We start from the raw sequence: 14,040 nt of genomic DNA, 5'->3' as shown, positions 1-14,040 counted from the left end.
TTCAAATTTTTTTGATTTGTAAAAATCACAACAATCAGATGACATATTTTTATTTGTTCTGAGGTCAAGACGCTAAAGGTGACTGAAGAATATCATGAGTTTTGACAGCTGTGTCTTCAATGTCCTGAAGAGTGTGTAAAGCGACGCACGCGCAGCTCACTGTAAATGGGCTGCAAACGCACACAAACACACTGCATTCCCCATTAGTGTGCTGCCTATCTGCTGAAGGGCAATTACAGTGACGGTGTGTGTGTGTGCATGAGCTTGAACACAAATGGGTCCTCTGCTGACCGCTGAGCAATTTACCTGCACTTATCCCCCTCCCTCATCTCATTCCCCCCCCCCCCCCCCCCCCCACACACACACACACACACACACACACACACACACACACACAAACACACACACATGCTGTGCTGATCATAGAAAAATAACACGTTAAGCAAGAAAAATGATTTGCTGAGCCCTTTGAGAGGATTTTGCTCCATGATGAAGGTAGGCCTAGCCTATGTGTTAGCATTCCTTAGTCCCCTTACCCAGTTTAAAACATTCAAAAGATGAACAAACATATCAACAGAGTGTGAGGACAGAACAGTGTTGACGTTCTGCTGAAGATGTTGTGTTATGCATTGTGTTGCAGAGGTGTCTACTGAAGTCGGCATGCTAGCCCCACCCTGTCCTGATTTGTAATACCACCAGCCAATAGTGCCACTCTGCTCCAAGGCTACGTGAGCACCTTGCTATCATCAGCTAGTCGCTAAAGCCAAAGACATCGACAGCACAGAGTGTCGTAGTTATGCTGCTTCCTAAACTCAGGGTGCCACCAAATGATTTGGCTTCATCCTCTGGGGATGTAAGTTTTGTGCCTTCAGTATATTTTACCCTAGGTTCCCTAACCCTAACCCTTTTTTTATTTAATCTGAACAATAAATAAGCTGTGGGCAGATGCACTGAAGATTGATTTTTAAAGTTTGAGGCACCTGGAATAAAAAGGATTTACAGAATCTACAGAACATCCTTAATATCTTGTATAAATCAGTGCCCTCTTGCAATAGCCTGGAGTCCAGATCCTTATGTGTCTCCTTGGGCCTCTAAAGCCAATGAACTGTGTGTCTCTTCACTGACAAGAATCATGCACTCACTTCATATTCCCAGTTAACCGATGTGAATCAAATAGAAGCAGCAAAGTAAAAACCTCACCGTGAAAAGTAAAGGATTAGATTCTGCAGGCTGGTTTGACATATGGCTCACATCCAGCTGCTACATCAGGTACGAGTTGATACGAAGGAGAGGAGAGACATAACTGTATCTTTGGGGCCTTTCAGAAGTGATGAAACAGCACTGGAGCATGTCCCTGACATCCAGGACCTCATCAAGCCCAGTGCCAACTCAATTTATACTAAAATCAACCGCTGAAAGAGACTGTGGTGCATATGGCAAGATGCCATATCTTTCATCCTATGAAGATGGGTGCCACAGCTCACAGCAGCACACACAGTAGTATCTCAAGCTTCTTGGTAGTTCGTAATTAGTCAAATATATCCACTGACAGACAGCACAGGGTAAATCTCAGTGACAGGAACAGGTTTATTACTGGCAAACACTGGGTCCAGATTTCCTGCGTATCTTTAATAAGTTAAAGTCAACAACTTCTATCCAGGGAATGTTTATAGAAGGAGAGAAAAGTGGAGGAAACCGCTGTGTTGTTAGAAACTCTTTTGTCAGGCACGCTGCCATCCAGCTCCGGCCAGAACATCCCATCGTACAACTCTTCAATTTCCACCTCATAAACTTCTAAAGACCACGCTCAAGCCATTAGCCATTAGCTTTAAATCTATCAGAACCTTGTAAACCTCCAGACGAGAGTGCACCTCACACATACTGCGTGCATCCTCCTCACACACTACCGCACTTTCTCTTGTCTCCACTCTTTCACTTTCTGAGGAGAACACGCAAGTGACCGCATGCCGTGTGTGTGTACGTGAGTGTGTTTTAATCAGCGGAGGGTCAGCAACACAGCTCATTAAAGTAATGGGAGTCTCGCTGTCTCTTTATTTTACTTGTCTCGCTCTGGCTCACCAGAAAATGACTCGGAGTCTGGCAAGAGGGAGAGGAGAGGGCATTTCAACCACAATTAATATCTTACCTTTTTCAAAGCTTACCTCAAGAGATTGGTGGAAAATAGAGGGACACATTTCGGCTACCATTGCAAAAGTTTTCCGTTTTTTGTCATGCCAAAGTAAAGAGTACACACACAACCGGTAACTAACTAACTAACTGCTTTCAAGTCAGCACATCACATCAGCAGATGGATCCTGTGAGAGGAGTAAATGAAAGACACACTGCTACTCAAGCAGCCAACAAAAGACTCCATTATTATAGTAGAAAGGTCAAGCAGAATGAAATAATCGGTCTAACAGAGAAGTGAAACAAGAGATTAATGTAGAGGAGGACAGATTACAAATTAATGAAGGTGTCTCAGCCATAATGATATCACTGACATACTGTAAATACACAAGATATATGTTGCTTTTAGACATGAACTTTGCACACATACTCAGGAGAGAACCACCACGTGCATATTAAGTGTGCATGACATGCCCTTATATGGAGTGTGCGTTGGGTCCAAGCCGTCCAGTGAGAGCACATGATCCTGCAGATCGTCTGAGTAATACAGTTGTTCTGCCATCTGGACCAAGTCCCTCCATTAAAGAGAAAATTCATTAGCTTAAGTACTCACAAGGGAGCTGGCACACACACACATACACTTATTATGGCTGCCATTTTCCATAAATAATGTCAGGAATATGCTGAAGAACGATGCTCAGGGCATAATGAGAGTATAAATGGAGCCTCCAGTGTGTTTGTGTTTGTGTGTGTGTCCCTACGTATGCAGAGCTCTGTAGCATACACTAGAAACTTATTTTAGATGACAGAGCTGTTGGCACACCTTGACTGCTGGGTGCAGTCCAGCAGGTGCATCAGAGATGGAGACTGTCACTTGTAGTGTAGCGTCCAGAGCAAATCCTTTAACTGTGCAGTGTTTTTTAACCAAAATGCATGTCTGCTCTTTACATAGTGACTCAAAATGAGAGTTGGAGAGCAGATTCTTGTCATGGAAAAGAAAAGTTAAGAGCCTGTCTGAGCGCCACTGTTGCCAGATGCCCAAAGTGTACAGGACACTCTGGGAAATGAGCAAAGGGGAAAAAAACACAATGGAGATAAAAATCCCATCTTACCTGTTGTCAATGAGAGAGAAGAGATAAGCGAGTGTGAACAAGGTAAAGCAGATTGGACTTAGAGGGGGCACAAAACACAGGTCATCCAGGGAAGATGGGCCAAACAAGGCCTGGGTGCGTGTTGGCAGCTGCTGGGGGTGAGCCAGAGCCGGACAAGGACCTTTTCAATCAAAGCTTCATCACAGGGAAGGTGTAATTTGAACGTATCATTCAATAAATGCATCGATTTGTCAAACTATAATGTAGCACTTTTTTTTACAGTACTGATGTGACAAAAAACATTAAGTGACTTACTTTTAAACTGAATTATCTGTGTCAACTCATCTCAAGCACAAAACACGTTGACCTGTGATCTGCAGCGAAGAAAATGAGCCATATGATGCAGCTCCATCCAAAGGCTGCAGGCTAATGAGTGCACTGAGAGTAAAGGCTGACATTCCCTCAGTGAGGCAAGTGCCTCTGCACAGCACTCAGACCCATTCTGCCCATAGTGCTATCGATTAAAGGGTAAAAGCACACACCCCAGGGGCAGAGGGAGGCCTCACACACAGCTAAAGTTACTCTTTATGTGTGTGTGTGTGTAAGAGTGTGTTGCATGGCCCACTGTTGCACTGGTAACCCAAACCGTCAGACAGCACTGCAGCCCATTCAGGACCAGAGGGAATGGGCACTGCAGTTGAAAATATCAGCTCAAACACACACCGCTTTAAAATCTGTAAACTTTTTTTAGTTTTTTTTTAAGCACAATTATTAAACCAACAAATCTCAGAGTCAAATCCATTACCTTCCCCTCCGACAGGCTCAAACATCCCAAACTGCTCCAGGACTTTGATGAAGAGACCCATGACCACCAGCACAGCAATCATCTCCAAGCCATCCAGACTCAACATGTTGGGAGACCGCCGTCTGTCATCGCCTGGCACTGCTACACAGAGCCAGGTCAGGTCAGGCCGGGCCGGCTCCGGCCACCGACGCAAGACCTGTTCAGCTGCGCCCGACCTGAGCAATTTGTCTAACTTTAGCCCCGCTGAGCCGGCTTCCTCACTTTGATCCACTTCGATCCGATCTAATATTCTAACTTGTGAAAAATCAGTCACCTCCCTCTTATCCCCTGGAGGAGGCCATGCTGCTGGAGCTACAGGCTGCAACACAGAGCGCCAGGCTGTCACAACACCTGGGATAAAGTTTACGTTTTCTTTTCCTTTCCTCTCCTCTTTTTTTTCTTCTTCCAGGCCCCCGCCGAGTGATGGAAACTTGGGATGTGCTGCGCCTGCTAGTCCTTTGGCAGTGGTTGTCAGGAAGCGAGTGTTGAGAGGGGGAGAGAGGGAGTGAGTGAGGGAGAGGATGAGTGGGAGATGGCATAGAAAATGAGAGCGAGGGAGAAAGCCTAACTGAGAGAGAGACAGAGAGAGAGAGATAGTGGGCCAGACACACACACAAACACACACACACACACACACACACACACACACACACACAGTGAGACAGAGATTGTTTGGGGGGGTGAGAGAGTTGAGGTATGCCCTCCCTCTCCACTGACATTACATTCATTGATTTGCCTAATGTGGTTTCCTTGGTAACTGGAAGACAGCGTTTAAAGCCGGATTTAACAAATGGAAAGAAAATATTTTTATGTTCATCTGAATTCAAGTCCCATCTGAAACGCGTGTTTTCACTGCGCAGAGATCGTTTCATCTGTTGTGCAGCCGGCGCGCCTGTCGGTCGATGCAATGTCTCATTAACTTTTTAAATGAGTTGCCATCAGAGCTCGATGGATAAAGAAGTGTTTGGCTTCGGTACAAAAAATAGGAAAATGCAATATCTGGGAGACAAACATCAGAGATGAGAATAAAAACAGGAAGTAAATGCAATGATTTTAGATTTACTGTGTACAGAAGCTGTCAGTGCTGGTGTTACTGTGCCTGACAGACTGTCAAATGTGACTTCACACGAACAGGAAATGCAGGGAAAATATCCCACTCAAGTAGCACTGTTACAGCATGGTAAAACATCAGTTATACTGAAAGCCAAGAACAAAAGTAGCTCATTTAAAAGCAATTTTCTATAACAACTAGTGATATTTGGTCACCGTCATGGTATTCTGACTTTGACTACAGTAATCTAGTATGAGCTGATCCCTCATGCTGAATGCTATGGAGAGTGGTCATCTTTATGTTAGGCTGTGGTGAAAAGAGCGCACTGTTCAACTAATATCGTCACCCTAATAAAAGAATGGCCTAAGTCATTTTTTGACAAAAATGAGTTTTTGGCCTTAATAAGCTCCTGATAATGCTGGCCACCTCTGGTAAAATCCCCATCAGCCTTAGTTGAAAGGATCATGCTCTTTTTTCCCAATAAGACAATTGCCTATGTCAAGAGGGTGACTTAGGCCATTTTATTGGTTGCCTAAGTCAAAATAATTGAATCTTTTAAAAAACATTTCTGACTTAGGCAATTTAAACAAGCTTTCATGATGGCAGCTGCTGCAAGGAGCAGTAGACATTATAGCACAGAAGAAGCTCTCAACTTGATTTTTGAGTCAATATCTACTGGTGAGTGACAAAGTTTGCTATCATAAAGGCTAGGCTGTAATGTCGTGTAGCAATTTAGTCTAAATTTCAAGTTATAATTTAATTCAAAAGCTAGCTATGTTCTGTTTAGTTTAATTCAGGGTAATTTCAGTTTTGAGTGTGCAATAGGGAATGGAATGGCAATTTATGACAGTGTTAAAGTTGCCTAAGTCACACTATAATGTTTGAAAATTGGCCTAAGTCACTTTTATTCTTTAATATTACATGATTTAGACACAACGTTCTATGTATCTCAAGAGTCATCCACTATGAGGGCCTTTTAGAGTGAAATGATTAATAAATATCCTATGGTCTGCATTTGGTGAAGTTTTTTGTGTTTTCCCAAAAGCTTGAAAAAATTACTTAGGCCATTATTTTATTAGGGTGACGATATGTTTTCTTCTTTAGTGTTTTGTCTAGTGTGATTTTTTTATATGACATAGTGGACACAAGTATCCCTCAATCCAATGTAAAAAGTAGCATACGGTTGTGTTTCTTTGCTGTTGCACTCGACGGTCTGATCATGATCTGTCCATCAGACAGAGCGCAGGACTGAAGCTGAACGAGGCAAGGTGGACTCTGTGTTTTTAACATCGATGCTTGCTGCTCACACGCAGTCAAAGTTGATGGACAGAGTTTCCCAGATGTCAAACTTTTTGTGTTGAACTTTTATGAAGATGCTGACCACGTTATCATCACCATCTTGTGATTAACCCTGACGCAGATTAAAAATGCTTTACATGTTTGTGTATATTTGTATATAAATAACTGTACATGTGCTCTGTAATGTATGTAGCACGAAGGAGTTGACGAATAAAGGGGAGACTTCTTGCTAGAGATAAAATTCACTCACTAACCGCTAATAAGCATTCAGACCGTGACCTTCAGCACGCACTGTGGAGGTTTACAGTCCAGTGTGAAGCGGCAGGGATGAGAGTCGACAAATCCAAGTCTTGGGCCATAGACAATAGATTGCTCCTAGTTTGCTCCTAGTGAAGGAGTTCAAGTATCTCAGGATCTTATTCACCTGTAAGAGCATGAGGATGAGGATTGTGCGGCGTCAGCAGTGATGTGGACGTTGTGAAGAGAGAGGTGAGCCGCTAGGCAAAGCTTTTGATTTTTACAAGTCGATCTATGCTACGATCCTCACCTGTGGTCGCAAGCTTTGGGTCGAGACTGACAGAACGACATACAAGCAGCCGAAATGAGTTGGGCTCACCCTTGGAGAGAGGGTATAAGGGGCAAGCTGAGGTGGTTTGAGCGTCTGATCGGGATGCTTTCTGATCACCTTCTTTTGGAGGCTCGTCCAGCTGGTAGAAGAACCAGAAGTAGACACAGTACTTGCTAGAGGGATGACACATCTTATCTGACCTGAACGCCTCCGGATCCCCCAGGACAGGAGGAGCTGGAAAACATTGCTGGGGATGTTTGGACTACCTTGCTCCTGCGATCCAGCTCCAGATAAATGGACAGACACTCACTAATAAGATCCACATGTATTGTGTTTCTCAAAACTGACATATTGGTCCCATTAGCAACTAGTTCCATCTTAACAAAGACAATAGAGACTAATATAGACACTGTATCCTTGTCTTCCACATATGGCAAACTGCACTTCTATGACCCATGACACACACTATTTAATACATTTGTTTATAATACAAGGGCTGAAATAAAATGGAAAGCTGGGATAAGAAAAAAAAGACACATTTTATCTTTGTGCAGTCCCTAATTCAAAGTAGAGTTGCTAGTTTTAAACAGAATGCAAAGTACATGAAGTTGACAAAGCTCATCCATTAAAGAAATATTAGTATACTTTCTAATTGGTAACTTTTAATCCTTGTAAAGCATTTCCTCCTCACAGTTCTCATCCATTACCAGTCAGCTGTTGTGATACCCAGTTTATACCAGGTTTCATGTGCAGAACCACATTTACCTTCACATCCAAGGAGGAACTGAGTGTTTTGGTCACTTCCTGTGTCCAACACCTTTAATATCATCTGTCAGTCGTCAGGTGAGGTTTGGATACTTAAAACATCAACACGTATTGGTGCTGGCTGCCACTCATAGCCACCATGCGATGCTCTGCCCCTCCCGGCACCACTCCCAGCGAGGGTATCGCTTCACCTCGTGCTACAAAAATAACAGAAATGGAAAAAGGTGTGATGCCGTATCCCTTCCTGCCTCTTTCTTTGGAGAGAGGCGAGGCAGCAGGGGTTTGACAAATGTGCTGTGTCTGCATCCACATCTGTTGCTGTTTCTCTTTGTTGACATTCCTACTCCTGCATTTTCAACTGGGCTATACAGCAGCGTGCCTCATTACGGAGACGCCTGTCACATAAAGAGCATCACCGAGGACCATGTGGGTCAGCCTGATGTCTGCTCGCACACAAACACACGCGTCAGACAAGGTGACAGGAAAACCTAATCTCATGTGACCCCGCTCTGCTCATATATGGCGTGACGGCAAACAAACCGACACCACAGCAGACCCATTTCTCCTCACTCTGGCAGTAATGTATAGCGGGGCTGAGCTCCGATTGCAGACATGGCGAACGTAAACAGAGAAAATATTGAACCACACACTCTCCCAAAAGAGAGAGAGAAATCCGAGCCTGACTTGTTGGTTAAAAATGATTTCTCTGCCCGCTTATTTATTGAAGAGTTGTCATTTGAGGGGTGGAAACAGAGAGGAGGAAGGAAAGAAGAAGCAAGGCAGGTTGTTGCATGAGACGTGGTGGCAGGGGAGAGTAATGAGGAGTAAGAGAAGACAGACAGAAAGAGAACATGGAGGAACAAAGGAAGGACAAACCGAAGAGCCTGAGCAACTGAGGGCAGATCCCTCTGTGTGTGTGGAGATCTGCAAAGCACAGAGGGAAGAGGCATCTATTCTTCATTACCCTCCAGCATCTCGCCCCTCCTGGAGGATTTTTCACCTCGTTCCAGCTGTCACGATAGAAAATTGGCCCCGCAGATGTGTCCTCTACTCCTTCGCCATTCTCCTCCCCTACTTTCTCCTCTGCTCTTCATCAAATATACACAAACAACAAGCATATATTTACACTTCTTTCAGAGCCGAGGTTGGCGAGACAACTCCATATGACATTAATTTCACAAGAGGGGAACAGTATTCTGAGTCTCAGAGTTCAATTAAAGGAAAAAAAACTCAGTGCAACAGGTCTGTGTACAGTCTGAGTCAGAGCTCTCAGGCAACCATTCATAGCAAATAGCTTTCCGACAAATTCTCTGTGTAGGTACAACTAATGAGCAGACACATTTATCACTTCTCCCTCTATAGTGTAACAGAACAATATGACTTTTTCCGCCCCTGCCCCTAAAACATCCTGTGTCCGCCACCGCTGTTACCTTGAGTACAATAACACTGTACGGTTTGAGCATTGTTGGAAACATCTGGGACAATATCAGCACTGAACTCAACAAAATATATAACGAGAAAGGAAGTTGTTGATGATGCTGTATTTTGTGCTATAGGAAAAGACAGAAAATAAATCAAAGGAAAGGAAAGAGAAACAACAGTTAATCAGCTGCTGAAGTAAAAATTATGGTGTGTTCTGAAAATACTGTTTCAGTACTTTATGTTGCTTTTTTAGGAGAAAGAAGGAGAGGACAGTGGAGGTTGTTGTGGTTTTCTTTTGGATAACAGGAGAAAAGTTGAGCAGGTTTTTTTTCCACCGCAGATTCATATTTTATTTCAGCCTCTACTTGTGAAATGTATTTAATAACACAAGAGATGAAGTCACATTCAAAGTGCGACTTGCCAAATGCCTGTTTTATTGTCCTCATCACAATCAATCTAGTACTGTATCTAACACTACAGTACATGTAAATCATATTAATGACTGAATGTTTTCACAAGCAAGATGTGAATCTTTGCTTTTTAACTAACCAACAATTGTTTAGAGATTCACTTTCTTCTGCATCTTAACAGGAAGCAGAGCTACAGTGAAGCACGGCTATAATTCCATTCAAGCTCAGCATCACACCAGTATCAGTACAAGGTTATACTATTTTGTAATTGACCTTGCTTTGTCATGAAAGTAAAAGATATGCTTCAGTCCTTCTCTCCAACCAAATCATTTCCACACAGTCCCTTAAATATACTGTGCCGGAGGATGCTCTCCTGACTAATGTCCGTGTGCCCCGCTGAGAAATCTCAGACTAATGAAGTCCTTCAAAAGCAACAAATCTTTCCACGCACACACACACACACACACACACACTTGTACTCTTTTATCTGCCATGACCTATAATACAAGACAATCAGAATCACTCAGCTCTGAATACAAACACAAATTACCTGACTTCCTCTCTCTTTCTCCTCGGGCTCCTATTGATTTTTCCAAACTTCTTCTGCTGCTAAATATATTGTAAGGGATGCTGTGAGACGTGAGCGCTGAGGGGAAGCTGGTCAATTGATAGGTGCTAAACTGTGGAGAGTGTTGTGCTGATGGGTTCATGGACTTTATGATAAACTGAAGTGAACGGCTTTATTGACTCATATCTTATGTACTGTTGGCATAAATCAAACTTAAGGCCTCAGGGGGATGTTATGAACTGCTGGACCGACACTTGAGCTTCAGCGGATCGTGGCTTGAGGCAGCAGAGGAAGGATTTACGACACATTTCGAGCCTGCAGCGTCCTTATCTCGCAGCATATAAAATACATTTCCCACAGTGATAAAGGCTGAAACTATAAGACAGTTAAGCTGCTTCTTGCTGTATCGATCCTTGCATGTTACATTCTCTAATCCACACGATGTGCTAATTGGAGAGCATGACTATTGATCTGTGCTTCAATAAGGCTTGACCGACCATGCTTGAGAGAGAGCAACTCACAAACACAGTACAATCACGCAAAATCACAGGCTGTCTGAGAGCAGAGAGCGGCTCGGGAAAATTGTTATGATCACTGAGTCACGCTCACTCTCCAGCCGTCAGACATGATGATTTCACCTGACAGCGCGGCATCATGTGAGGGCTCGAGTGAACATACAGAACATATTTGAAATCAATAACAAGACAGATGTCTGGTCAAACACGTCTGCTTTAGTTTCTATGACATGCTCAGCAAAACACATGTTCAATACAGATGTAATACAACACAACAGAGGTGGGTTGACTAGAAAACTAAAGGAGGTGGCTTTTTTTTAAATCCTGGGTCAGCTAGACTGGGACATCTAGTGGGCAGAGAGGGCAAAGATCAGACACTGTATAACCATTTAAAGGGTTTGAATTTGGGGAAACAGTGCTTCATTCATTCTCCATTCATTCACGTTTTAATAGACATTGACATGTAGTTATTATTATTATTTTTTTCTCTTTGCTTCGGCCCTTTTCAGACAGCTGCATACAGACAGACTTCTCTATACATGTTCACTCACAATCACAAATATCCTGAGGATATCTAACTCCTGCCTCTGCCCATTTCACTTGCTTTAGTTATTATAATTATTATTTTTCTTTTTTTTCATATCATCATCATTTTTGTCTCCATTCATCATTTCAGTATTTGGTTGTTTATTGCAATCAAATGTGTTCACTACATATGTTTAGTTACTAACACTTTCATTCCACATTATGCTGCATTTTAATTACTTTTTACTCATTTTGTTTTGTTTTCTGTGGCCATGACCAATATGATACGGTGTTTTTTTCTGTTTCCTTGCCATGCCTGACTATTGCTGCACTGACTATGCCATGTCTAAAGAAAACTTAAAGTAACATTATCTAGAAATTGTCATTTTGTGCGATTTGGAGCCCCCCACACCACTGTCGTAAATACAAACCCCAGGTCTGTAACAATTTGTCAGACGTAATGTAGGTGCTAGCTACAGACAAAACTCACCAGTCATAACAATGTTGTGTTGAAAGCTTGTATCTTGAAGTAAACATGTATAACGCTGTGATCCTACCCTCTCACTGAAGTTACATAGAGCAGAAACAAGTGATAGGGGGACGGAGTAGCTGAGACAGAGACACCATTCACCCTATTACAAGAGAACTATTTATTTTAAGGTAAAAAAGTTACATAATGTTGCTTTAAATATACCCTCCTGTATTCCTTTCACTCACTCGTCTTCTCTGATAAGTCTGCTATATCAATGTTATGGTATTGTCATACACTAAAAAAGGCAAATGCTTGAAAATATATTTACTTTTGGTCCTTTGACAAGCCAAAAAAATGCTGTGTGGGATCAAAAAAAGTGAAAGCCTTCTGTGAGAAAGTAACACTCACCTTTCCTGCTAAACAGCCAGAAAGACAGCGGGAACACTGACATGATGACGAGTGTATAAAAACCTCCAGTGCATTGCTCAAAGTCACTCAGGATGACCATGTACGACATGACCAGAAAGAAAGGCGAGGGATCGCAGTCACTGCTCAGCATGTGTGTGTTATGAGAGCGTATTTCAGAGATAATCAGTGACACAGCCGGGTTTCCCCTCCTTCCGTGGGCGTAATCACACACATAATAGTTTGTGCCTGTACTTAAATATAATTTTGAAGTGCTTATACTTTATACTGTAATTTATACTATTTCCATTTCCTGCTACTTTTCACTTTCAACTCCACTACAGATTTAGAAGGGAAATATTGTACTTTTTACTCCACTGTATTTACTTGACACCTTTACTTACTTTGCAGATATAATAACAAATATAATTCATTTTTAACAGCTGCCACATTAAATTCATATACATATCAATGCATCAAATTATAATCCAGTAGGAATATATATGAAAAAGACTATTGTGCATAATGTTGACTTTTTTTGCCCTTTCTATGCTAAAAACTTTCATACTTTTCCTTACTTACTGTTGAATGCATGACTTACTTATAACAGTGTAGTAACAGAGTATTTCCACGCTGCGCTATTATTACTTTTACTTGAGTAAAAGATCGGAGTGATTCCTCGCCCACTGAACACATGAACAAACACACGTCATCTCGCACCACCTGTTTTGATAAGGCGTGTGTTGTTTTCCCCTCATGATCTAGCTGCTATTGTGAAGGTTTACAAAAGAGCTCCCTACTATCAATTATCCATTCAGCCTGTCTGAATGAGGCCCTTTATGTCATTCACTTATGTACAGTATGTGCTCTGACAGTATGTCTCCTGAACCAGTGTTGATGCATTAGTTGCGGTTATGCCCCGCGACAATACACAATACATGTGGAGCGGCGACATGGGTGGGCCAGCATACGAACAATGTGTGCATCTACAGCAGACGCCAACGCAGATGCTTGAAGATACGTGGATGAAATTGTTGGAAATTTCCTATTTTTTGATTCTGCGAGCACACACAAGAGCGCAAAAACAGTGTTGTACTCGTGGTTCGAAATAAACAATGTATTATTTATCAGGAGTGAGTGAACTTTGCCAGCGAGCAGGTGCTGGATGGCTAGAAAACCTACCGAGAGAGAAGAAAGAGAATGGGAAAGAAGGTTGTGAGGGAAGAAAGACAGACCAACAGACTGGAAGGGAGGAAAGAGAATTACAAAATCAGACAGGAGTGAGGCTGAACTGCAGAAAAATAAAGAAGGCGAGGGTGCAGCAGAGGAAGACTCCTGCTGCAGAGAGGAATCACAACATAGAGATGTGCTGAGAAAAAGTCAACTTTGTCATGAAGAGACACACTCACCACAGTCACTGGATGTTCAAGTGCAACTTCAATCAGCCTCCACTAGAGGTCAGTGTAGATTAAAGTATTTACATGTATTTAACGCATATACTCTCACGTCTCCCTCCGGCTTTCTCTTTCACACACAGCGATTTAGATGTGCAGGAAGATCAATAGATGATCCTTTTAGCACATGACTTTCAAATGTTCTTTACATATCCACTAAACTGATAACAGCATACAGCAGTTTAGAGTCGGCGCCAAGTCTATACCACCATCCAATCAGCAGTAAGTTCTTTCCTGAACCTTAAAGAGAGCAGCATATATAGCCTGGCATGCAGCCGGGCGCCCTGGTGGTTGGGAAGATGAAGCAATATAAGAGGAGTCACAGGTTCAGTGTGCATCATAGGTAGAAGACCTGTTTAAAGACCTTGAGCAGCACACTGACCCGACATGGCTGACCTGTTACTGCAGTGCAGCAAAATGTCTGACTTCACACTTTAAAACACACACACTCTGAATACAAAACAAACTCCTAAATACAGCATGTGAAACATCTTCTAGGAAACTGACTGCCAGCGGAATTCATC

General features: G+C 42.5%; 1 protein-coding gene across 4 annotated transcripts in view; it reads right to left on the bottom strand.

Moving 5' to 3' along the window:
* The window catches only part of LOC311270143 (A-type potassium channel modulatory protein KCNIP2-like), a gene marked incomplete at its 5' end in the record, with an annotated part of 105,047 nt that overhangs the window by 21,570 nt on the left and 69,437 nt on the right, over positions 1-14,040 (bottom strand). Inside the window, one exon of one of the 4 annotated variants that reach the window (XM_084374864.1) lies at positions 4,024-4,129. The exons of the other annotated variants lie outside the window; for them this stretch is intronic. Coding sequence (XP_084230990.1) covers positions 4,024-4,129 — 106 coding nt within the window. Of the gene's footprint in view, positions 1-4,023; positions 4,130-14,040 lie in introns of those variants that run through there. 4 annotated transcript variants of the gene reach the window in all.

The sequence above is a fragment of the Pagrus pagrus genome (genome assembly GCF_965226575.1).
Source record: "Pagrus pagrus genome assembly, chromosome: 15".
Lineage (NCBI taxonomy): Eukaryota > Metazoa > Chordata > Actinopteri > Spariformes > Sparidae > Pagrus > Pagrus pagrus.
The sequence above is the reverse complement of the archived record's forward strand: the minus strand, read 5'-3'. Positions and strand labels throughout refer to the sequence as shown.